Source organism: Esox lucius, chromosome 14 (genome assembly GCF_011004845.1).
Source record: "Esox lucius isolate fEsoLuc1 chromosome 14, fEsoLuc1.pri, whole genome shotgun sequence".
NCBI classification, from domain to species: domain Eukaryota; kingdom Metazoa; phylum Chordata; class Actinopteri; order Esociformes; family Esocidae; genus Esox; species Esox lucius.
The window spans coordinates 12,330,744-12,358,004 of record NC_047582.1 but is presented as its reverse complement, the minus strand read 5'-3'; the positions used below and the strand labels follow the sequence as shown (position 1 = coordinate 12,358,004).

Below are 27,261 nucleotides of genomic sequence, written 5' to 3'. Positions count from 1 at the left end.
AAAGACCTGTTGAAAAATATCAATCTCTGTTGAAGTTTCAGAGAAAAAATACAATAAAAACTTGTGCAACCATAGCATGACGCAAATATTAAGGCTTGTATTAAATGATGTACTCATTCCAACAATTTCAATTCGAGGTATGACATCCTATAGGGTTATTAAGACTGTAATATGAGTGAGGAAACTTGAGTGTTCACACTGCCGCCTGGAGGCGCCTCTCAATTTGCAATAGCCTAGTCTCAACGACCGTAACGAATATCAAATGAGAAGTTCGTTTTCTTTGTGATATCCCAAATAAATAAACCGGGTAAGATGAATCAACGGCAGCCTGCCAGAGACAGGGTTTCACTAAATAATCTATTCTGCCGTTTAGAGCATAACTGGTCTGAACTGCACATTATCGTTAAATTGGGAAAATCGGTTCTTCGTGTAGTCTGTGTGGTTGTTGTCTCATGATATTGGTTCTGGTCAGAGTGCAGAAACGTTCTCAGTTCCCTCCTCAGCTTCTAACACAGAAACTGACCCTATCAACTCGCCGGAGCGCGCATGCAGCTTCCCCCAGCCCTGTGGTTTTCTATGCTGCTAGAGGCGCCGGTCTTATGATCCTCAACCCTTTGAGCCAGCGGCACACTCATCTAAAATAACTGCTTCGGAAACTGAAGCCCATCGCAAATGACTTTTCGTAACCGTGGACTGCTTTTACAGGGGCTAGTTTTAATTTTCTAACGTACCCTATTCACCATTGGATTGCTGCCGTCCGTGCGTTTATGTGGTCGGTTTTGAGAAATTCCTTTGGGTTGCTTGCATTCGGATGTTAAACAACCCCTAATGTTGTGTTACCCGCGCACCTCTCAAATGACTGTGCGCGGTATGAAGAGGAGACCGAGTTCTCCACCTCGCTTCTATGTTAAAACCGTGGGCTAAAGTTTGGATGGACGGTACCTTGGATTATCTAGTGTTATCCCTTTGACCAGGGCATTTGCTTTTTTGTTTTTTACAACGCACTCAAGGGGTGCCTTATTTGGGATTATATTACCAAAATGAAGTCCGTTTCTATCCGAGGTAGGTATGGGTTATATTTACATGATATCCACATTTGATGTTTGTTTGCTTGTATGTTTTTCTTACTGGTGCTTGTTTTAAGTACTGTGTCTCCATGCATGCAGATGATTTTATGATGATTATTAATGTAAGTGTTTCCCATTTCTAAACGCAACTTATGACTGTACTTTATATTCCAGGCCTACTTGATGTATCGCCTACCTTTCTTCTTCAGTGTGTTTTAATTTAGGATTTAGGCCAAACGGTAACATGCCAATGTGACAGAGATACAATTAACAATAACCAATATGTAACACGTGATATTCAAAATGTTCCGTTTATTAGATAAAACAAAGGTGTCTGCTTTTACTTTTTTCATTTTATTTTATTTTCTTTATTTAACAGCGGCTTTTAAAATAGTGTGAGCCATGATGACCAATCAAACGAAACAAGCTAAGTGGTGTTGGTTAAGACCGAATGTCCAGACAAGCTCATGAAATGATTCATCCTTTGTTAACTGCTGTAAATCAAGTTGTATCTTGTTGCGGAATGGGGAGTTGGGGATTGGGCGGGGCATTTGTCTTACTTAATAGCAGTGCAATAATCTGGTGGCTTGTTTTGTTATAAGTGCCTGCCTACTTTGACCTGCCAACTTTGACCTTTGTGCTTTCTGCCTGTGCATGTGAAATGCCTGTAATTCCTGGAGAGCCCAGGCCACTATATAAAGTATGATTCATCACCAGTACCAGGGAGGGAGGCTGGACCCCTGTCTATCACACCAGGTGGGACTGCAGAGAACATCTCTGAATAATTAAAAATAATCCCAACCAAATGCCCAGTGTGCTGAAAAGACATCAAACGTTTGAAAGCTCAAAGGAAAAAGAGGCAGAGAAGATCTTGGAAGTATCTAAGTGTGTGCTAGAAATCCAGACAGCAAAACCTGAGTGCAAAGTGTGTGTGTGTGTGAGAGAGACAGAGGGGGAGAGAGGGAGACAGAAAGAGAGTGATAGATAGATTAAACAAATCTGGGAGATTTCATATGGTGTTGGATTAGTGTCATGTACTAAACTTGAGAGCAGATGTTAAAACCATGGCAGAAAATGAGAAGAGAGATGATAAGAGCTAAAAAGCCTTGAGGAGGAATAGCTAACTGGATATACTGAACATCTCAGACTGTGTCTGTGCCTGTTTGTGATGGGGAGAATTGTGTGATTATGCAACATGACGAACATGGTATATTGTAGCTATATCTCATGGTATATTGTAGCTATATCTCATGGTATATTGTAGCTATATCTCATGGTATATTGTAGTCTTATCTCATGGTAAATTGTAGCTATCTCATGGTATATTGTAGCTATATCTCATGGTATATTGTAGCTATATCTCATGGTATATTGTAGCTATATCTCATGGTATATTGTAGTCTTATCTCAGTTCCCTGCAACTGTGCACAGTTACAATATCTGTAAGAAGAAAGTAATTATATATCCTTATTGCCACTGATTATTGATTATCAATTATTTACACATTTTCAAATCTTACTCAATGGATTAAAAGACTCTTAGAACAGCCTGCTACATTAACCTTTATAATATGATTTTCGGAAATAAGACCAAGGCATGCACAAATCGTTTGCTATTCAACAAATATAGGGCTCCTGCTAAAGGCCTCCTGTATTATAGTGTTATAGTGCTCCTGCTACATGACTCCTGTATTATAGTGTTATAGTGCTCCTGCTACAGGCCTCCTGTATTATAATGTTATAGTGCTCGTGCTACAGGGCTCCTGTATTATAGTGTTTTAGTGCTCCTGCTACAGGGCTCCTGTATTATAGTGGTTTAGTGCTCCTGCTACTGGGCTCCTGTATTATAATGTTATAGTGCTCCTGCTACAGGACTCCTGTATTATAATGTTATAGTGCTCCTGCTACAGGACTCCTGTATTATAATGTTATAGTGCTCGTGCTACAGGGCTTCTGTATTATAGTGTTTTAGTGCTCCTGCTACAGGGTTCCTATATTATAATGTTATAGTGCTCCTGCTACAGGGCTCCTGTATTATAGTGTTGTAGTGCTCCTGCTACAGGGCTTCTGTATTATAGTGTTATAGTGCTCCTGCTACAGGGCTCATTTATTATAATGTTATAGTGCTCCTGCTACAGGGTTCCTATATTATAATGTTATAGTGCTCCTGTTACAGGGCTCCTGTATTATAGTGTTATAGTGCTCCTGCTACAGGGCTCCTGTATTATAGTGTTTTAGTGCTCCTGCTACAGGGCGCCTGTATTATAGTGTTTTCAACAATGATTATTATCCAAAAAATTAGGTAAGTAAATGAAGGTCTACGCAATAAAGGTCTTGAGCATGCATGCATTGCATAATTATTGTTCCAAATGTGAAGGGCAAGCTACGCAGTGTTATAATAGTGCTCATGTGTAGTGCTCCTGTATCATATCTTTCTACTGAACGTATCTGAGTACCTGAGATATTCTCCATTTAAACTTTCTCGTCGGTCCATCTGTCAGTTCGCATTCTCATGTAATCTCTTTATACTTGCTTCAGACCAGAGAAATTAAAGCTATTCCATGTGAGAAATTGCCAGTAAACTGAAGATGTGTATAACACTGTGTACTACCTCCTTCACAGAACAGTGCAAACTGGCTCCAACCTGAATAGAAAGTGGAGCAGGAGGGCAAATACATTATGGACAGACAAATCTAAGTTTGAGGTGTTTGGATTACAAAGAAGAACTTTCATCTAAAGCAGGCCAAATGAAAATATGCTGGACGAGTACATCTGTCAAGCATGGTGGAGGCATTGTGATGGTCTGAGGGTGCTTTGATGGAGTTTGCATTTGATGAAACCTGTCACATGCACATGCATTGAGCAATGAGCTTATCTCACAATGTACTCATTATAAGCCACACCCACTAGCATGTAAGCCGAGCGAAAAGGTTTGTCTTTAGTTTGGCTCAAGAACTCATAACATCAGCCATGTGGGATTTGACTGACATTTCAAGTTTTGTGAAAAACATGTAAAGCACTGCTCCTTTTGTATTGAATAACTGATCTCCATGAAACTTGATATTCCACATTTTTGGACAAAGGCTGCTCAAAGATTAGTACAATAGTACCTATTATAAAATGTCCACTACTGATCAATTTACATTAATATTGGTGTTGCCAGGCATATAAAGTTGGTATTTATATTTTATCAAAATCTGGAACACCGTTAAGACAGCCTACGCAAGAACATTCCTACTAACCACATGGTAGCGCCATAAGCACATTTCCTGATCAGTTTGAGGTGATGCAATTTGGCACACATGCACAAAGAGTCCTACAAAACGACACTATCACGTTTCAATAAATTTAGATTTATGAGGCTTTTTATAGGTCCAGCATTTATGAAATTACACTGATTGTCCCATCTTTACTATCGCCTTGTTTTTCTGAGGAAAGAATGATTGGTTGCGCTTCTACATTAACTGCTTTCCTATGAGGTCTGATACCCTCAGAAAATATATTGTGTCTATTACTGCAGATACCCAACAGATGTTTTACTTTTTCTGAGAAAGCCACAGAAACTTCATCAGGTTTCTGTGGTTTTGTAAAAATGACATGACTTAGGAAATCACAGAGTATAGAAAAAAGGTTAACTCCTTTCGCAACAGCTCCTCTTGCCACAAATGGGCTCCTAGGTTTATTCTTGATCAAGAAGGGGCTTAGGTGGTGGGCGTGGCCAGGGGTAGGGGCAAGGTGAAGGGCTATAGGGGATTGGCAATAAGCAACAATGGACCTTCACCCCAAAGAATTTATGAATTTTGAGGCCTCTCCCTATCTTCATAATGTTTGAGACTGTTTCTTGAAATTCTACACATTTAAAAAAAAAAAAATGCTCCCACAGCATGGTAGAAGTAGAAACCCTATGTAATAACAATAATCATCAGTAAAATTGCTTGTCATACTGAGTTGAAAATTTTACATCACGTTTTGTGATGAAATTCACATTTAAGTAATTTAACAGCTGCTTTTATTGGGAGCAACTTGTTGATTAATAGATGGATGAGTTCATTTCAAGCTTACCCCATTTCTTCTGAGCAAAATAGATTTATGATGTGGCAAGGCAACAAGTATGACACGTTTCTAAATTTACAGTGGGGAAAGTATTAGATACACTGCGATTTTGCAGGTTTTCCTACTTGTACAGGACTGTAATTTTTTATCACTTCAACTGTGAGAGACAGAATCTAAAACAAAAATACAGAAAATCACATTGTACGATGTTTAAATAATTAATTTGCATTTTATTGCATGACATAAGTATTTGATCACAGACTGTCACAGACTCTCACAGACCTGTTCGTTTTTCTTTAAGAAGCCCTCCTGTTCTCCACTCATTACCTGTATTAACTGCACCTGTTGGAACTTGTTACCTGTGTAAAAGACACCTGTCCACACACTCAATCAAACAGACTTCAACCGCTCCACAATGCCCAAGACCAGAGAGCTGAGTAAGGACATCAGGGATAAAATTGTAGACATGCACAAGGCTGGGATGGGCTACAGGACAATAGGCAAGCAGCTTGGTGAGAAGGCAACAACTGTTGGCACAATTATTAGAAAATGGAAGAAGTTCAAGATGACGGTCAATCTACCTCGGTCTGGGGCTCCATGCATGATCTCACCTCGTGGGGCATTAATGATCATGAGGACGGTGAGGGATCAGCCCAGAACTACTTGGCAGGACCTGGTCAATGACCTGAAGAGAGCTGGGACCACAGTCTCAAAGGAAGCCATTAGTAACACACTACGCCGTCATGGATTAAAATCCTGCAGGGCATGCAAGGTCCCCCTGCTCAAGCCAGCGCATGGCCAGGCCGGTCTGAAGTTTGTCAATGACCATCTGGATGATCTAGAGGAGGAATGGGAGAAGGTCATGTGGTCTGATGAGACAAAAATTGAGCTTTTTGGTCTAAACTCCACTCACCATGTTTGGAGGAAGAAGAAGGATGAGTACAACCCCAGGAACACCATCCCAACCGTGAAGCATAGAGGTGGAAACATCATTCTATGGGCATGCTTTTCTGGAAAGGGGACAGGAAGACTGCACCGTATTGAGGGGAGGATGGATGGGGCCATGTATCACGAGATATTGGCCAACAACCTCCTTCCCTCAGTAAGAGCATTGAAGATGGGTCGTGGCTGGGTCTTCCAGCATGACAACAACCCGAAACACACAGCCAGGGCAACTAAGGAGTGGCTCCGTAAGAAGCATTTCAAGGTCCTGGAGTGGCCTAGCCAGTCTCCAGACCTGAACCCAATAGAATCTTTGGAGGGAGCTGAAAGTCTGTATTGCCCAGCGACAGCCCCAAAACCTGAAGGATCTGGAGGTCTGTATGGAGGAATGGGCCAAAATCCCTGCTGCAGTGTGTGCAAACCTGGTCAAGAACTACAGGAAACGTATGATCTCTGTAATTGCAAACAAAGGTTTCTGTACCAAATATTAAGTTCTGCTTTTCTGATGTATCAAATGCTTATGTCATGCAATAAAATGCTAATTAATTACTTAAAAATCATACAATGTGATTTTCTGGATTTTGTTTTTAGATTCTGTCACTCTCAGTTGAAGAGTACCTATGATAAAAATGACAGACTTCTACATGCTTTGTAATTGGGAAAACCTGCAAAATCGGCAGTGTATCAAATACTTGTTCTCCCCACAGTATTTTTGAAATATGGAAGAACGGAAGATGGCAGATCTTTTGCCCTAATGACAAAGCACATGGTTTCACACCTTGTTTATCAGATTGGAAGTTCCCGGGCCATTGAACATTTGCTGTGTTCCACATATGAGTAACATTTCAGTTCAGGGCCCAACTCTGTGGAACGCTTTACCACCATCCCTGCGTAACATTACCGTGTTCAGTGTTTTTAAAGCGCAGGTGAAAACACATCTGTTCAGACAGGCTTTTAACACGTAATCTCTGACTCGTCTGCTCATTTTATATATTTTATGTGTATGTATGTGTGTGTATATGCGTATGCGGGTGTATGTGTATATATATGTACATATACATTTTTATTCATTTATCTTATATTTTTATATGTTTTAATATTTTTTATATTCTGTTGTCTACTGAAGCTTTTAATGGAAAGCGCCTTGTGCACCTTTTGGCTGTTGTAAGGCGCTTTACAAATAAAATTTGATTGATTGATTGATTGATTGATTTAAAACAAACTGAATAGTACTGTTTGTCTGTACAAGTTCAATGGCAGTGCATCTCATTAAAGTGGTTTGAAAACAGGCAGCTGAGTGTCTGAGAATTGCTCAGTCAAAGCCCAGAACACAATCCAACTGACAATCAGTAATAAGACTAGAAATTGTCTGTTAACCACCGGTGCCCATCCAATTTGTGAGAGTTCAATATATTTAGCCAAAAACACAACATTCAGAAATTGCAGGATCCAGGTGTGATTTTGTATAGTGGAAGCATTCATGTGACTTTAGTCACCTCTGTTGTAGTTGTAGGTTTTATACATCAAGGCCTGAGTAGACCATGGGCAAAGCCCATGCTGGGCACTGAGAATAGATACAATTCTGCAGAAGTAGTTCGTAATAGTACGTAAATACATGAACATACAGAGTGTCTCTTTTTTGAGAGGCAAGATTAGCTTAACAATGGTAAAAGGAATTTTTGTATATGACACCATTTCTTGCATAATTTCAGTGTACTGCTTTTTCTACCAAATGTGTTTATTCCCCAACCATCACGTCCCACCCTATCTAACTGAATACAGAAAAACCCAAAGGTACTGTATACCTCTCTCTGTTGCCATCCAACATTCACTGGTTCAGGTCTCACAGTCCTCAGTGGTTACCCTCCACTGTCCACAGTTCCATCTCTCCCAGTATTTTACGTTATTGATTCCTTTGGCAATTAATTCCTCCATTCCACCCTGGTGTCTCGCGATGGTCATGACCCTCTCTATAGCTAATATTCTATAATATCTGCTGATACAGCTAGTGTAAGTATCCTTTCTTTTTGGCCAACCAGACAAATGCAATACTCTCCCTAAAATGTAGTTTCTTGTTTATCTTCTGGAGAATCACGCTTGAATTAGTTCTTAAAATAACAGTGTAAAAATTTGATGGAATGGAAAACTCTCACATCAGAGTTTGCACCATAGCGCCATCATTTATACAGTTGTAAAGTTGTGAAGCTGTGAGTGTCTCTCAACGACAAGGGAATTAATATATTCAGTGAGATAATTAAATTGAAGAAAAACCTGCACACTAACAGTAAGGGACATATGCAGAATAAATATGAAGAGAGATATATATACAGCATGGCATGTGTTTTATTTGAGTGGGTCCCAATGGTCAGGCTATGCTATAAGAAAAGCCAACTCAATCAATAGCTAGACTAAAATTATTCTGATTTGGGTTGACTTATGGCAAGAAATTAACTTAATGTGTGGAATGTTTGTTCCCTTAGCAAAATGCTTGCAATGAACATAATTTGAAAGGATTTGTTGAATAAAATTACAAAATGATGACTGCCTTTTCAGATGGCAAAATTGTATTTTGGGTCCACTAGTCTATATGCCCAAAACCTCATAATCCGTCTACCTTTAAAGTTGTACGTTTTATCCAAAAAGTGTTTGAAGTGAGGTGAATTGGAATGAGCATGTTCAGTGAAATTACAGATTTATTTTGGTAAAAAAAACTCACCAATCATTACCCAGCATGCTCTTTATATTATTTGTCATGCTCATTAATTGTTTGAATAATTATATGCTAAATAACCATGAATAATGTACCGGTACATTACTCGAAATAATGTAAATATTTGGGATTTGTTTAATCCATTTATTCTGTTAACTCATTCAGTTCATTCAACCTATGTAGTTGCAGTAACGCAGTTATCCTAACCCAGTCTCACCAATCATTCTTAATTCAGGTTTTGAGTTTTCAGAAGTTACTTTTGTTGGTTACCCTCTTGTATGAATTTCAATACGACCTACCCACCACTTTGCAGTTCAGTATAGTGGTTTATCCGGTTATACAATTATTTTCCGACAACCGCAAAAGAGTTATGAGTTTGCAAAACATTTAGAAGAGTATTAAAAATATCACAATTGACAGCAGTTACTGAAGTTATACTGAAGTGTCTGTTATGTATCAGTATGAGTGATGTAACGCCAGAGCATTTGCTTTTCCCTTTCTGAATTCCTACCTAAACATATTGCATAAACGCACAAAGTCTAAGAGAAGAGTGGGACATCTCAGGTCTCTCTGGGAGACAGGGAAATCTGGACGGTTGGAGAACAGAAGATGCTCAAAAGCTATCAAAGGGAAATGCTGAAGAAGAAAAGTAATACAATATTGATGCTATGCATCCCGCACTTTTAGCCTGCTCTTAACAAGAGCTGTAACGTACTAGGATGGCTTAGAAGATCGAATGGAAACACGGGGAGTTTTCAGCTTCCCTATATCCCGAATATTGGTCTCAAAACAGCTTAGGGCAGTGTCCCTGTCCATTCTACTTGTATAATTGAGGCTCAGCAGATTTAGTCTCTAGTAGGTACTGTATATGTCTACAACCAAAAAGCTTAAAGCTGAGACCACAGAAAGACACCGCGCTTAATGGCTCAATTTTAATCTATTTTTCTTCAGTCTAATGTACTTGCCCATTTAATTAATCTTTGAATGTCCTCTCTGTAGTCTGACTTAAAAGTTTGAATCACATGTTTGATTTGGTTATTTCACATCTGCCTGAAGGACAACGGCACCTGGGTTTGGGGTTATCAGACATGAATTCATCGAGCATGAACAGCCTGTACGCTCTAGAGCTGTCCTGAGTGAATGCATGAATAAACCAATAAGTGCTGGATTTCCTAACCATCTTGTTCAGTGAGACATTTTCCATAGCTGAAACACAGAAAGCTGTGGTGAATCACTGCTCCTGCCCTAATGTTACTTGTATCATTTTTGTAGAATTGAATTTGTGATTAGGTCAGTTATTTTTCTGAATTTCTCCCAAACTAAATGCATGATTGAAGTGGCATCTTGATAGTGATATCACTGGTAAAAGCATGGCACCTGTAATGCTAGTGTTATGGTTTTGATTCCCCTTGGAGGCCAGTACGAAAATGTATTTAATCACTCCTGGAAGTCTCTCTGGACAAGAGTGTCTAAAACAGTAAATTCATGGTGTGTATCATGCCAGGATCAAAGTTGCACTGCCACTGCTAACTTCTCAGTCAGCAACACTGAGAGGGGATGGGTTGGAGTTACTCATTTTAAAGATAACTAATTACAAGGTAATCCAATCAACTGTATGGAGCTCACTATGGAGCACAGTATGGACCACATGAATATGATATAGCTCAATTTAGTTGGCATCCAGGAATATCACTTCACAGTGAAACTTTCCTGTCTGTTTTTCACCAACCTGTCTTGCTGCATTCTGCTCCACTACCTCCCTACTATCCACAGGACTCAAAGCATCTGAACATGAAAAAAAGCACATGCAACAAGATCCCCCACATTGTAGTCTTGATGAAAATAAAACAAAATGCAGGGAAGTTTTCTTCTGCACTTTTGGACCAATCTAGGTAATATGGATATGTAATGTTTGTACATTTCCAAAAGAAGAAAATTGCTTCAGATGATCGTTTTCTTTCAATTTCCCCGGAAACCAGAACATTCTGTTAGTAGGGGACGGCTCAGACCCCGAACCCACATTAAATAAATCAGCTCTTTTGGAAGAACAAGTCACCCTAATTCAGCAGACAATCTGATTTGCATGTGGATTATTGCTGCCCAAATGAGAACATTGTCAAGTTATGTTTAAGCTATTGTTTGTTTTCCTCTTACCCTCCTTCCCTTTGGAGAGCAGTTTAAGAGGATTTAATCGGCCACATTTCTCTTCCTTTTTTCAGTTGCCATTCAGTATGTTTAAGTAAACTGTACATGGTAGAAAGGGTTAAAAACAGTTTGGACACATTGTCACTGGCCAGTTCCAGATGCTTGTCTTTAGTTGGCAAGAGTTCATCTAGGTTGTCTGGGGACTTCTTTTCAGAGAACTATGGATTTTTTTTAGCTGACTTTGAGATATGGTATTTCTAATGAACTGAACTAATTAACTTCAAGTATATATTTACATAGCTGCTCGTTTCAGATGCTGTAATCTGACATCAGCAATTGTTCTGTATATGTCATTGTTATTACAACTGTAAAACATAAACCTCATACAACTCTGTTGTCAGTAATGTACTAGCTTTTTAGTATGGTGCTTTCACTACAATTGCTTCTTCAATCTCTCTCTTTCTACCTGTCTCTCACCTGTCTCTCACTCTCACTTTCTTGACACTGATCTTTTGAGTGGAACATAACGGCATAATTAAGTCAGTTTGAACCAGGCATTTCTGTCATCCTTGTTTCAAGACCCACTAACAATGAGAAATGAATATTATGAATCAAACATTATGATAACATAGATCAGGGACAGTTCATTGTTCTTCCATAGGATTTCCTTCTTATTTTGTTTTCCAATACAATATATGCACAGTGTAACGATTGGCTAATCTGGGGAGTTTCTTGGTCTTTGCGGGGGAAACAAAAGACATTGTTGTGAATAAGATGCAGAGTTTTCCCCTTGTCCTTCGACAGTGGATGGGATCTTTGGTTCAGGTCCCAGACTTCTGATAAATGTTACGATTATTTATTTATATGGTCATTGCAGTTTGCTCTTCAGGGCCATCTGTTTAGTTAGTACCTGACAGAGAAGACCCAGTTTACCTGCAACGCCCCAGGACACAGTACTTAGCAGGGAAGATCATATGATGAGATACTGTAACCTCAATGCTGCAGTCTCCACCAATAGCTAGCAGTGTAATAGCTAGCAAGTCAATCACAGCATTGGGCAGGAAACCAAACACTCAGAATTGCTCATGGAAGAATAGTAACTGGTGAACAGCTTATATTTATCAGTATGTTTTTTATGCCAATTAAGCACAATTTCAACAACAGTTTAAACAAAATCATAACATTTTATATGTTTTTTTTATTGACAATTCTATATAATTCTGATGATTTATACAATGCCCTCCACGATTATTGACACCCCTGATAAGCTTAAAAAGGATATAAAAATGGCATTGTTGTTCATCAGTTTGATCCATTACTAACATAGGAGAGGAATTTTACAGTTTATTTAGTTAACATTTTTAGTAGAAAAATATGATTCTTAATCAAGCTCAATTTTTGTTGTCTGTCCATAGGACCCGCTTCCAATCAAAGTGTCACTGAAATGTAACACTGGCTAGTCCAGGCATTGCCATTAATGTGTTGATGACAGTAGAAGCTTTGTTGGAAAGGTAATGGCATCTTGTTGTTGTCAAGTTTATCCAGGATTCAACCAAACTCTGCAAATCTCCACCCCCAACTTGAAAATATTTTTTAACTCTCAAGCTCTCCTTCTCACTGTGCATGGGGGCAAAATTCACTTGGGTGTTCTTCATCACAGGTCCAACTGATTGCCACTTAATTACTGCCCTAATAGTGGGATAGATATTTTCAGACATGTAGCTATTTTAATTATACAGACATTTTCTAATTCATGAAGGTCAACAACCTTTTGTCTAGTTGATAGATGACTGAGAGAGGTTAGCATGTTTTACCTAATATTTATTCCCTAGCGAAAAAGAAAGTTATTAATGATCACTTAAGAGTTCCTAATGACTCAGATGAATTTGATCGGTTGGAAGATTCTTTTTATTAGATTTGGCTCATTACAATTTCTTTGGTTGGCAATAATCATGCATCCTGTTTTGAGATAAATACTAATTACCTAGTCATTTGTTCTTTGTTTGCAGATAAAGTTTAGTTTTTACTGCAGATAAAGTTTAGTTTTTTTTAAAGATTTGAGAATAAGATAACTAACAAAAAATGAAAAAGGACATTATTAGCATTTTATCCACATCTTTGACATGGGTTCCTACAACTAATAAAATGACAAAAGGTTGCCGATGTATGAGACCATCTTCTTCGTTTTATTCATTATCTTCTTGATATCCTGTATTCATCTTTCCTCCCCGGTACTGTCAGTTGGTGCAGTGCTCTAAGGTACTGTATAGTTGTGCTTAGGTGTCCACCAGACTCTAGGTTTGAGCCTGACATTCTCAAAATGAATGTTGAAAACAGTAATAGCATAGAAATAATAAAGAATTAACATGCGACCAGGTACAGTCCATGTTGATACCAATATTTCCTCTTCTATTCTTTTTGTGTCAACAAATCTGGCAACTCTTTGTCATTATGTGGAGGGCAGTGGTGAAATGTATTCATATTCAAGTGACACATAAATTCAATGGAAAGACGTCTTAAGGGGTCAAATGAATGGACCGGACCTCTACATTTCATTTTGTAACACATTACATTGAACTGTGTCCAAAGTACAGCCACATTTTCGGTCATTATAACACAATTACAACAATCTAAACTACAATGCAAATTAAAACTGGAAGATCAAAACGTTGTGTAAAATGAAGGGGAATAGGAATCTATGGGCACATGGCGGTTATGGCTCCACAGAATCATTAGTGTTTAATTGACTGAGGTGAGCCATGCACAGACACGGTCTTGTTTGGATCATGTGATGCATGCACACAGCACTGTAGCACTGGTGCTTCTTCCACAGACAGCTCATTAATATGTGTTTTCCTCTGGCGAATAACACAAAGTGCAAAATGTTCAGCAGTTGACGAGACTGCGTGAGAGAGAAAAAAACACAAAGAGACAGGAGGAAAGAGCGAGAGAGAGAGAAGAGTGGGGGGACTGAGAAAGAGTGGCAAAGGATCGGGGCGCAGGTGGGCTGGGGTGGATCGGGGTGCAGGCGGGCTGGGGTGGGGTGAGCTGGGGTGGATCGGGGTGCAGGCGGGCAGGGGTGGGGTGAGCTGGGGTGGATCGGGGTGCAGGCGGGCAGGGGTGGGGTGAGCTGGGGTGGATCGGGGCGCAGGCGGGCAGGGGTGGGGTGAGCTGGGGTGGATCGGGGTGCAGGCGGGCAGGGGTGGGGTGAGCTGGGGTGGATCGGGGTGCAGGCGGGCAGGGGTGGGGTGAGCTGGGGTGGATCGGGGTGCAGGCGGGCAGGGGTGGGGTGAGCTGGGGTGGATCGGGGCGCAGGCGGGCAGGGGTGGGGTGAGCTGGGGTGGATCGGGGCGCAGGCGGGCAGGGGTGGGGTGAGCTGGGGTGGATCGGGGCGCAGGCGGGCTGGGGTGGGGTGAGCTGGGGTGGATCGGGGCGCAGGTGGGCAGGGGTGGGGTGAGCTGGGGTGGATCGGGGTGCAGGCGGGCTGGGGTGGGGTGAGCTGGGGTGGATCGGGGTGCAGGCGGGCAGGGGTGGGGTGAGCTGGGGTGGATCGGGGTGCAGGCGGGCAGGGGTGGGGTGAGCTGGGGTGGATCGGGGTGCAGGCGGGCAGGGGTGGGGTGAGCTGGGGTGGATCGGGGTGCAGGCGGGCAGGGGTGGGGTGAGCTGGGGTGGATCGGGGCGCAGGCGGGCAGGGGTGGGGTGAGCTGGGGTGGATCGGGGCGCAGGCGGGCAGGGGTGGGGTGAGCTGGGGTGGATCGGGGCGCAGGCGGGCTGGGGTGGGGTGAGCTGGGGTGGATCGGGGCGCAGGCGGGCAGGGGTGGGGTGAGCTGGGGTGGATCGGGGTGCAGGCGGGCAGGGGTGGGGTGAGCTGGGGTGGATCGGGGTGCAGGCGGGCAGGGGTGGGGTGAGCTGGGGTGGATCGGGGTGCAGGCGGGCAGGGGTGGGGTGAGCTGGGGTGGATCGGGGGATACCAGTGCAGAACGCCAGTAGACAGATTTACCTTTTTGAGTTTGTGGTTACGAATACACAACGTTGACTGGAGTGGAAGGGGTTAGGGTGGATGATAGACACAAGGTCACTTTGGGTGAGAGTGAAAGGCAGAGCATAAGAGATGCACGGTTGTGGAGACTTAAGGAATTAAGAAACAGATGGTTTGAAATATACCTAGAGTTAGAGGGATGCAAAGAGAAATGGACAGTGTGATTTGGAAATTGACTCACGGCTGATTCATAGGTATTTGGCAACGTCCAGTTGAATTTCACGCTCCAAGATAAGAGAAACGTTACAATGTGTGTGCGTGCTAGTTTGCGTGCGCATGCGCATATATGTCATATATATAAAACACACAATATACTGTTTTTATTTTAGATAAAGTCTAAACTCGCACAATGCACTGTATAAGTGATATGTGGAGGATATATGTGTTTAAAATGGCCATTAGAATGAAATGGCTTCTTCTTTTCCTTTGCTGTCTCCATGGGCTGCTTGCTATGACACTTTAGATCGCAGCTGTCATTTGACAGCCTGGCCACAGAGCCAGCCAGTCAGTCCCATCAACAGGGAGGCTTCTGCTAACACTAGAGGGCATGCTAATGCTTTTCCTATCATTCAAGGCCACGACACAGTCATAATACAAAGCAGGAGTAACACACAACTCCTGGATGGTGAAAAAAGAATGACCCATATAAATCAAGTTTTTGAAATGCACCCATCAGCCATAACATTATGACCACCTGCCTAATATTGTGTAGGTCCCCTTTTTTGCCGCCAAAACAACCCTGACCTGTCGAGGCATGGACTCCACTAGACCTCTGAAGGTGTGCTGTGGTATCTGGCACCAAAACATATGCTCGATTGGATTGAGATCTGGGGAGTTTTGGAGGCCAAATCAATCCCTTGAACTCGTTGTTGTGTTCCTCAAACTATTCCTGAACCATTTTTGCTTTGTGGCAGGGCACATTATCCTGCTGAAAGAGGCCAATGCCAACAGGGAATAATGTTGCCATAAAAGGGTGCACATGGTCTGGAACAAGGCTCAGGTAGGTGGTACGTGTCAAAGTCACATGAATGGCAGGACCCAAGGTTCCCCAGCAGAACATTGCCCAATGCATCACACTGCCTCCGCCGGCTTGCCTCCTTCCCATAGTGCATCCTGGTGCCGTGTGTTCTCCAGGTAAGTGACGCACACGCACCCGGCCATCCACGTGATGTAAAAGGAAACGTGATTCATCAGACCAGGCCACCTTCCATTGCTCTGTGGTCCAGTTCTGATGCTCACGTGTCTATTGTAGGCACTTTCAGAAGTGGACAGGGGTCAGCATGGGCACACTAACTGGTCTGCGGCTACGCAGCCCCATACGCAACAAACTGCGATGCACTGTGTGTTCCTACACCTTTCTATCAGTACCAGCATGAACTGCATCAGTGAGCTTTGGCCGCCCATGATCCTGTCTCCAATTCACCGCTTTTCCTTCCTTGGACCACTTTTGATACGTACTGACCACTGCGGATCAGGGACACCCCCCAAGGGCTGCAGATTTGGAGATGCTCTAACCCAGTCGTCTAGCCATCACAATTTGACCGTTGTCAAAGTCAATACGCTTGTCCATTTTTCCTGCTTCTTACACATAAAATTTGAGGACAGAATGTTCACTTGCTGCCTAATACAGCTCTGAAAACAATTAAGAGACCATTGCACCTTTTTCTTTCCTTTCCAGAAAAGTTGGAAAGGAAGGTTTTGAGTGAGGAACAGAAGGGTTCAAATTAAAAGACCACTGCAAATTGAACGCTTCTGTTCCTCACTCAAAACGTTCCTTTTCAACTTTTTTGGAAAGGAAAGAAAAAGGTGCTGTGGTCTCTTAATTTTTTCCAGAACTGTATATCCCACCCATGATGACGAGATTCAGTGTTATTCACTTCACCTGTCAGTAGACATAATGTTATAGCTGATTGAGGTAGTAGTATAATGTTAAAACACTCAAATAGACAGTTGATGTCATGAGGATTTTATTTCCCCGTTGGTGAAAGCACAGGAGACGTTGTAGTCCACATTTCTCTCTCCATTGTGTAGCAATTTCTATTTCAGCTAGCATAATCTACCAGGTTTGGCAAGACTTTCATCCTTTTGTCTCCGTGACATTTCTGTTCTGAGATGCTCTCTTCTGTAAATGTTCTAAGGCTTACAAAGCAGGGACAGGCTTTCTACTGTGGATTGACTGAAAATGCACATTAACGAACATTAACTTCAAATCCACTTTCTTAGAAAACCAGAATTTACCAGAAATATCCAGAAATATCACATGAGAATATTTGCAGCACTGACTGGTGCTGTGTTAGTATACCTTTCCATTACAAAATATACATTGTGAGCTTCGTTTCATTGTCATCGAGAACTAAAATAATAGGTTTGTCTGGCAAACACACTGGCATCGAACCCGATGGAGTCTTCAAATGGAACATGAGAGTATCTGCGGATGAGCATTGAGTCGATGCTTCCGGATTCCAGAAGAAACAAGTGTGTGGACTGACACCATTGTAAACAAAGCTGCTGAATAAATATTACCAGGCAGGTGTTCTGTGGTACCTAGTGGCAGCTGATTAATAGGAAGAGTATTCACAGACAGTATTCTAGTACCGCCAGGCAGTGGTAAGACTCAGAGGGCACGCTCTGCCGTCTCCAGCTGGACAGACAGGAGGAGTGTGGGCTCTCCCTCTCCTACTCCTCCATGCTGTGACAGACAGGAGGAGTGTGGGCTCTCCCTCTCCAACTCCTCCATGCTGTGACAGCCTGAACAGGGGAGGCAGCAGATAGTGGCCCTTAGAGCTGTGCGAATCCTTACCGTCGCAGCTGATGCATTTTGAACACAGATGCTTATCAGACTGTTGCCAACGCTGCCCGCGGCTTGCTCAACACCTCCTACCCCTTTCTCCAGGGCGAGTCGAGTGAGGTACACAAACTAATTTCATGTCAGCTTGCATTTTGGTTGTTGCTCAGCTGTGGTGAGATAAGAGGGTGAGTAATGGGAAAGAAAACAAGACCAAGAGTGTTGTCTGGCTGGGATGGGCTTGCTGGCTGTCTGTCTGGGTTGCTCTGGTTGGCTTGACTAACTGGGGCAGGATGGGCTTTCCAGCAGAGGCATTGTGTTGAGCTTTTTAATGCAGGGCTTTGACTGCACATCCCTCTAAACCAAAAAGGAGGGGTTGTGGCTCTGAAACTCCAGAGTTTGACCAAGTGCTGATCTGATGGGCCTTGGGGTTCAGTGTTCTTATGGGCACGTAACACTTATCACTCCCCTTCGCTGCAGCCATTTTCTACCACTGGGGCTTAGTGCACCCAGGTGGACTCGAACAGGAGCACAGTCAATAATGCAGGACCTTTTCTCCCCCATAGGATGTTCAGCACAACACAGGCCTGGATGATTAAAACCTTTTAGAAGTATTTTGTTGATTTTGTGTAGTGATGCTTGAGGCACCTTCTCTCTCTAGCATTGCAGTGCAAATTCAATATAAAAAGAAGGACACCTTTTGACATATGATGTGTACTTCACGGTCAGAAAAACAATTGTCCCACTGTTTAAGGTTTAACAAAGCATCAGTCTGTCATGAATGTTGATGCAAGACTATATTTGTTTACATTTGGAATGAATGCTGATTTACTTGATTGAAGAAACCTAACTCAAATCTGAAACTTATATACTGAAAACCACAATATTTAGCTTCAACAATTTGCTATGGTTTCGAACTGTGTAGTTGGTTTTATAGATATTTACTGGTAACATTTCTTCCTGAGCTGACCTTAACACTGCAGTTTTAATGACTTGTGACTGTCTGCACTATGGAATCCTGTCTTGCAAGCATGGCAGTTTGAAAAAGTATGGCAGTCTGCTGTCTCGTGAGAATTGGGTTGGGAGGAAGCAATCTAGTAGATGTATTTTTATGGGGCCTTTCTCAATAGTGCAAAGTAATTACATGGCTGTGGGTGGATTCCACAGCCATTTCAACAATGGGATTCCTCTAAATCTTTATACCAAAAAGAATGGATACTCTGTTAAGGAATGTGATGATACAGTAAGTTGCTTTATGCAATGCTTTACACTATGTGAACAGCTACTGTGCATCTTTATGAGTGCATTGAAACGTTTTAGCTTTCATTTTAGGGTCAGATGAAATTGACAAAATCTGGTTGGTTTTCACAGTAAGTACAGTTTGTGGTGGCATTTCATTTGGAAACAGCCTCTCAGTGCTTGAAATAATGATGGCTTCATTTACATAATAATTAGCAGTGGAGACCTTTATAGGAAAGAACATGATGCTGGAGCTATGAGCATGTCCTCTGAGCGGTTTCCTGTTCCAAAAGCTGGTACCTGTGCCAGATGAATATTTAGATGACGATAGCCTGCCTCTGAGTTCGATGGGCAATACATCCCAGAACACATTTGGCAAAGCTGATGAAATAGATTGGACTCTGTTAACACTCTCATAAGTCCATGCACTTCTTTTTCCATTAATTAATTATTTCTACTAAATTAAAGGTGCCCTATGCAACTTCACGCCACCTATCGGCTGTGAGTTGTAAATAATTTCTATAACTCCATTAGGATCGTCAGGATCGGTTTGAACCAGTCACCTTGAACCGTGGATGCTAGAACAATGAACTGAGACTTTAGTTTCAAATAGGGTTCAAGCTGATGGGCCCTTTCCATAATTACGGAAAACAGAATAAACTAAATAAAGAGCTAAATCAATCAAAACGTCATGTGTTCTATATATTGAGTTAGATACATAGCCATCAACAAGTCTTGGAAATATGGCAATCTAGTGAACATGAAACCATAACTGTGTTAGCTAGCGCAAGCTGGAACAATAATATGCTCACTTTGACCAGTTTGGACAAGGCTTGTATCACTATTTTCCAGCAAGAAATGGAATCAAGGAGTGTCTGCTCGGACACAACTTAGCTTGTTAGCTAATTGTCTCGACCAAAGACATTGAAGAAACCTTCCTGAAATGTATCTGCGCTTATGCAAATAATATAAACAACAAATTGAATGATTTTCTACATAATATAATTGTTTCTTCGTCATCATCAATCAAACTTAGATTTCTTTGACTACCTAGCCAACTAGCTAAATGAAGTGATCACTGCATCACTGTTCACACAAACCTCAGCTCTCGCCATCAAATGCAAAATGTATCCTTGTTTGTCTTATCCTGCATTGCTTCCGTATATTTTTGTTACTGGAGCATTCAGTGTAGGCTACATGAATTCGAACAAAGCTCGTCATTGGCCTTCACCTCACACACCTTCAAGGAAGTACACGCCTGCGAACGTTCCAGCCTTATACGTTTAACTTTTTACCATAGCACAGTCCTGACACTCTACCAGAGACTGTTTTCATGTTAACTGATGGTATGTAAGGGTGATTATTGGATATTTTAAATGAAAAATGCTGCATAGGGCAGCATTTTTAACATACAGAATTGTTTTAAGATGCAGATACCCCCAAAAAAAGAAAAAAACTGTTTATCAAGATCTTATTTTAGATGAAATAATAATCATGTGTATTTATTAGATTATAACTTCAACGATAGTGCAGGGTAGTAAAGTTGTAATGTAAAGACATTATATAGGCGGACTCAAGATTCAGATGGACACAGTGTAAAAAAAAATATCTACCAGTAACACACAGGAAACTAAAGATAACAGAATGGAATAATGTCAGAGTTGACTTCATTGTTTTTCTCTCTCTCTTTGTTTCTCTCATTTGGGTATTAGGGTTATAATTCCTGATATTTATAAGCCACCTGGTTTAAAAATGCTTTGTTTCTACATGAAAGACACAGTGCTTTTTGTTCCTTCAGATATTTTAACTGTGCCCTAGTGCTATTACTTAATTCGCTGCAACTGGAAAGTTATGAATAATGAGATGAATGATGCTTGTGCATAAAACCATTCCACACATTCCTGATGAACTATGTAGATGCCACACTTTCCACTGTGATCCACACTGCTTCAGGTCTAAGTGGCATTGTTGTCACTCTGCTTCAGGTCTAAGTGGCATTGTTGTCACACTGCTTCAGGTCCAAGTGGCATTGTTGTCACACTGCTTCAGGTCCAAGTGGCATTGTTGTCACACTGCTTCAGGTCCAAGTGGCATTGTTGTCACACTGCTTCAGGTCCAAGTGGCATTGTTGTCACACTACTTCAGGTCCAAGTGGCATTGTTGTCACACTACTTCAGGTCCAAGTGGCATTGTTGTCACACTGCTTCAGGTCTAAGTGGTATTGTTGTCACACTGCTTCAGGTCTAAGTGGCATTGTTGTCATACTGCTTTGCGAGATGCAACCTACCTTGCTACTTCATCCTCATCTGCAACAGGCACACTGCATTCAGGTATGTGCTCTCTCTTTGGGCCTAACATTACATGAAGACCACTAAACTTCAGATGTAATATTCCAGCAATCTGAATACTGCCATAACTGTAGATAAGTAACAAACCTCATAAGGTGTAGGTACATTTCAAGGCTAGCTTACAGAACAGTACTCTACACAAAATATTACTTATAAGAGGGAATGCATCCTGTTAACGTCTGTGCAGTAATCCAGCTAGAAAGCCCTGTCTCCAAAGCTCTGTAGCTTGGACCAGGGGATGATGAGGTGACCAGCTGTAGCAGAGTGACCAAGAGGGTTGGTATTCAGGGATACGATCAGAGAGGTAGGGTGGAGCAAGCTGATGGAGGGCTTTTGGCCTATAGGTGAGCAGAATCACTGTATTATCAATACGCTGAGGGACGGGGAGCCAGTGGAGTTCCTGGAGGATAGGGGTGATGTGCTGCCAGGACATGAAAGGTCTGGCTGCTGGGTTTTGGACCATTTGTAGCTTAATAATTCAATATATTCAATTTTGTTTAAATAATGCTAAACAAAAGACAAAAACAACAGATTACAAAATCTTTTCAACAACAGGAATGTTATTAGTCCAGTGAAATACATAAGAATTACATATTTTACGGAACGCTTGGCAACCTTAATTGATGTACAGCCTTCAGTATTAAATAATCTTGTAACATTCTGGCCAGTAAATTAAAGTAGGCCTATTTGTGAGGATGAAATGGTCTTCACACAGTTTGCCACAAGCCAAGCAGCCTGGTGATGTGTTGTGAAAATAGACCATGCTTTCATTTCAATCCTGTAAAATCTGCTGGATATGTCTTTGGTTGCACGGCAGATGTGACATGATGTCCTTAGTCAATGTTTCATGCTAACTCGAATTTATTTTAGATAAATATACAGTTATAAGAACATTTTTCTTGTGTGCATTGGTTTTCAAAAAGGTGTTGTTGTTCATGGTTAGACGATTTACATTTGCACAATGATTGTGCTTTTTTGTGAATGCGCTTTTGTTAAACCAGCACCCACTTGGTGTAGCTGATGTAGGCTGTCATTTGGTGGTAAATGAACAGACATCAGGTTTATTACATGTAACCCACTATATGCTTATAATCTTATAGTAATATAGTATAGTATCAACCCAGTGTAGTTAACTAGTGATTATCTGATGATTGATCGATTTCTGAAAGACACATTTCAAGCTTGCTAGCTTCTCTGCAGCCATGATCCATTGATTCTGCAATGTGTGACAGGTGGTGAAACCATAGCGCAGTCTCATCAAGGAATGCTAAGCAATTTTAATACACGCTTCCCTCCAAATAAGTACTATCAATAATTGCCGTACATTTACGCCGATTACCAATTTGATAAATGCAAATGGACCCTAATTAATTGGCCAGGCCGATTATTCATTCGACCTCTAAACTGCCACCAACTGGTCTTGGGTTTATTTCTAATTCACAAAACTAATAATCTAGGCCTACAGTGTTCTCTGTTGAGAACCAGTCAGTGCGAACGCAACAATCGCTTATCGTGAAGAGAAGCTAATTGTTTTTGTGTCTGAGCGCAAACCAAGCACATATAGGCTGTGGGCCAGACCATTAAGATGTGTTGGTGAGGCAATGCAAGACCTTGCATCAGCAGCATGTGCTATGGCAATGAAAACAAATATGTTGGATTACATGTCCTTTAACAGACAACTTGAGTGCATACTTGTTCATGTTTTGTTTCCCATACTGGAAAAAGCTGGACGTTACGATCTGTCTGATGTGATTGGCTGTCGATACTCAACATGCACTCACATGTGATGTCAGCCTGCTGAGAGACCTATGTCAACTAGCCTTTCTGCACCCCACCACTCCTGAGTCTAATGAAGTGTAACATTCCATTCAGAGATCTCTAGCACAGGCCGAAAGGAAATTCCCAGCTGTCCTCATGTGTGATTACTTCAATTTACCCTGTTAGTGTTGAGCAATTTTTCTCAAGCCACCAATGTTTTATTCATTTGTGAAATAGTCCACCCCACACCTAAATCCTTGTTCTTCACCCCACCCCCCCCTTCACTCTGTCTCACTCAGTTCTGTGTTTCCAGAACAAGAATCAAATTGAAGTGATAAAAAGCTACCCAATTTGAGGAGTCTCTAGCTGGTGTGTAATTCAGCTGCTCTCCACTTTTATTGTAGTAAATGGTATGATTTACTCATAGGGGGAAATTCATTTTTTTATGTGAATTGATTGTCATGAAGTGTCATGACTGCATTATATCCATTTCACCTGATTTCTGTAGTGCTGTATAGTCGCATTGGCATTTCCGTGATGTTTTTGAATACTCTTTTTCATTAGTAACATTAACTGCTGTGACTAGGCTCATGCATTTTAACGACTGAACTGAGATGAAACGTTCTGGCACAGTCAGAAAAACGTAAACTAGGATCTTCTGCGCTAATTAGACTTGTGTAATTGATTCCTACTAAGGTTTGCCATATGGCGGTGGACAGTTCCTTGAGGGTGCTATGTGCTCCTACCTAATGTCAAAATGTTTAAAACCTAAAAACTTAAGAATAAAATGCATTTGAATGTGATACATGTCCTCTCATAAAATGTATTATATGCTTCTACTAACTTTATAACTTTAACTTTATATGTGATTTAGTTGTTTCTAACAGTTCTATAATCTATATTAACATTTTAAATGTTTATTTAGTAATTGCTTTCATTTTGAGTGACTTACCTTTATGTTCAACTTAAGGTGGGTTAGACAGTAACAGTTTTCTATGGCTCAATTGGTGGCTGGTTGCTCTCAAATCGTCAGGACTAAGGGTTTCTCTCCCTGGGCCACCCACTTATAAAATGTATGCACACATTAATTAAAGTACATTTGGTTGCAAGTGTCTTCTTACTGGCCCATGTTACTATGTTGTATTATTTCGAATGGACTAAGCAGAGTATGGGATAGCCAAGAGACCAGATGTGATAGAACAGACTGCTTGTATTGGATTTTATGTTTAGAGGTTAGCCTGAAGGTAAGGAATGCTTGAAGATAACTGAAACCTAGTTTAGTGTGCAGAAAAACAGGGTGAAGCAAAATTAGATGAGCATAAATAGCATCTGTGAAAAAGACTTCAGAGTCCCTTTCAATTTCTTTTCATCATCAATATATGCCTGATAAATCGTTTCATTTGTTAATTGTTTTGAACATAACTCCTAACAGCTAACAGTCTTCTTATCCCATGAAATCCCACTGTAATCATATGGACACTAGAAAACCTATTTAAAGAAATGGAACTGATTGGCTGATAACCAACTGTCCTACCCAGCCTGAACCGTAATGGGTCTATAATTAAATCATCCTTGAGCAAGCAGTAGGCTAAAAGTGCCATCCCTACCAAACTGGTTGAAATTCCATGTGCTCTTATCAAACAGTTCTCACACAAAATTAGCATTAACCATTTTATTGTATTTTTTTAACCACATAGTGTAAAAATAAAATATTCCCAAAATAGGCCAATCAGGAATTGGACTACACTGGTCATTTAAATGTCTTACAATATGCTACATAGTGTCTTATTTATTTTAGATTTTTTTTTACAGCAGACTGGGAGTTTACCTTTTCAGTCATGCCGAACACTAACAAGAATTTCATTACCCACTTGTGTCTTTCTCTTTTGCAGTTGGCGAACTCTACTTTCTGGTAATCTGGCTTCAGTCAGTGCCTCGGATAAAGGGTGGGGTGGATGGTTGCCCCATGCCTTGCATATGCCACAGCGAGCCACGTCCGACCCTGGCCTGCCAGCAGCAGGGTCTCCACTCCATTCCCACAGAGATCCCTGTCCATAGCCAACGCATCTTCCTCCAGAACAACAAGCTGACCGTGGTACGCTCCACCAGCTTCAGCTCCTGCAGGAACCTCACTGTGCTCTGGCTCTACTCCAACAACATCAGTCACATCGAGGCCGGGGCCTTCGATGGCCTGGAGAGGTTGGAGGAACTGGACATAGGGGACAATGACCTGAGGATCATCAGCCCAACGGCTTTCAGAGGCCTTTCCAGACTGCACACACTGCACCTGCACAGGTGTGGCTTGTCTGAGCTGCCTGTGGGTGTTTTCAGGGGACTCTTTTCTCTGCAGCACCTTTATCTCCAGGACAACAGCTTAATCACTCTCCACGATGACACATTTCTGGACCTGGCCAACCTGACCTACTTGTTCCTCCACAACAACAAGATACAAACTGTGACGGATCACATGCTGCGAGGCTTAGTCAGCCTGGACCGATTGCTACTGCATCAGAATCGAGTGACATTCATCCAGCGAAATGCGTTTCAAGACCTGCACAAGCTGACCACTTTGTTTTTGTTCTTCAATAATTTAACGGTGCTGACTGGAGAGACCATGGACTCACTGGGGTCCCTCCAGTACCTGCGTCTGAATGGGAACCAGTGGATCTGTGACTGCCGGGCCAGAACCCTTTGGAACTGGTTCAAGGGCTTCAAAGGTTCTAGTTCAGAGCTTGAATGCCATGTTCCAGACAGACTGGCTGGAAAGGACCTGAAACGGCTAAAGAGCCCTGACCTTGAAGGTTGTTATGACAGCTCTCACCACACTTGGATCAGTGTGTTCAGTTCCAAGACAGGATCTGAAAAACTCACTACAGAGAATCCGCTTCGGGGTGGTATTCCAAGGTGCTGCCTCTCAGAAAACGACAAGTCCTTTATAATCTCCAGTAAAGGTTTACCTGATTTATCATCTTACAACAGCAGACAATTCACCAACAATCCTCTGAAGGAGAAAGAGAACATCTCCAAAACTAAGCTGTTGGAAGATGACCCTAACAAACCTCAGAACAAACAAAGTCTGAATGATGGCCCAGGGGGAAAGTTAAATAACGACCTGGACCAGTCTTCTGAAGATATAGACCCTTCTAGTGACACTGAAAATAAAAAAAGGTGTACAAAAGAGAACATGTCAGACCCTCTTTGTCTGAAGTCCCAAGGATGTTCAATTTCAGTTTGGAGGATTATATTTCTTCCTGTGTTTTGGCTTCTTCATGTGTCTTGGCTAGCCTTTGACTTCTGTTAAGAATTACAGATATATAATCTGGTCCAGTGTAATGAAAGTGCAGGAGGCCAGAAAGTGCCAAGGGTGGAGAAGTGAAAAATACTTTTTTATATTGTGGATCTGAAGATAGGAATCTGAATAGAAATGAAAAACCTAACCTAAAAAACTAAATCCAACAAATGTATGCCTTTCTACAGTAAGCCAGTAAAAAAATGTATATATTTCATTGATTTATGCCCAAATGGTTCTGTATGTTCTGCTCATCTATAAAAACTTCTTGGAGGTCCTATCCTCTTTAGGTTTACTCAGCCAATTGTGGTCACGGGTTACTACAAACAAAATGTAAAAGCCCATGCTGTTTAAAACCATGAATGTTTGAGGTGTCTTTCATGTGAATCCCAAAGATGTGAAAGATCTCATTCCTTCATTTATTTTTTTAATTCTTTTTTTTTAGAGTGAAACCTCCTTTTAATTCTATTTTTATGTTGTTTTTTGTCACGCTGTGGTTACGGGTAGCATTCTCCAAAGAATGCTGTCTATTTGTTCACTGAAGTTGCTGTATACTATAGATATTGATTTTATTTTACTTGTATATTGTAAAAGTATATGAAAAATAAAGTATTCTCTTTCTTACATTTGTGATGCTATTTATTGAACCAAAAGTATAATATTTTGACTGGTATGATGGAGAAAATAGACACCCTACTGTCAGGGACGTTCTTTGTGATCATGTCTTAGTCTACACAGAAGATGGCATTGCGGGTGCAGGTAGTCCTAACTCTAATTCTGGCAGATTAGTAACAAAATACCACTTTCTATTGATTTAAACACAACGTTGGCTATATCAGACAATGCTAGTAAAAGTTTCAATGCCAATAAAATGCTAGGGCCCCTTA

At 41.3% G+C, this 27,261-nt stretch overlaps 1 protein-coding gene across 1 annotated transcript; it reads left to right on the top strand.

Moving 5' to 3' along the window:
• The first annotated feature begins 234 nt into the window (after positions 1–234).
• LOC105027070 (reticulon-4 receptor) lies at positions 235–26,918 on the top strand. Its single transcript, XM_010898962.3, has 2 exons — positions 235–1,062; positions 24,978–26,918. Exons 1-2 carry the CDS (start codon positions 1,041–1,043, stop codon positions 26,384–26,386), a joined length of 1,431 nt encoding a protein of 476 aa, XP_010897264.1. The 5' UTR covers positions 235–1,040; the 3' UTR covers positions 26,387–26,918.
• The last annotated feature ends 343 nt before the right edge of the window (positions 26,919–27,261 follow it).

What these genes read in the sequence shown, in the direction of transcription:
- LOC105027070 (XM_010898962.3), top strand. Translation starts at nt 1,041, where the DNA reads ATGAAGTCCGTTTCTATCCGAG. An exon ending in GAAGTCCGTTTCTATCCGAG is followed by an intron (nt 1,063 to 24,977) that starts GTAGGTATGGGT and finishes TCTCTTTTGCAG; the next exon opens with TTGGCGAACTCTACTTTCTG.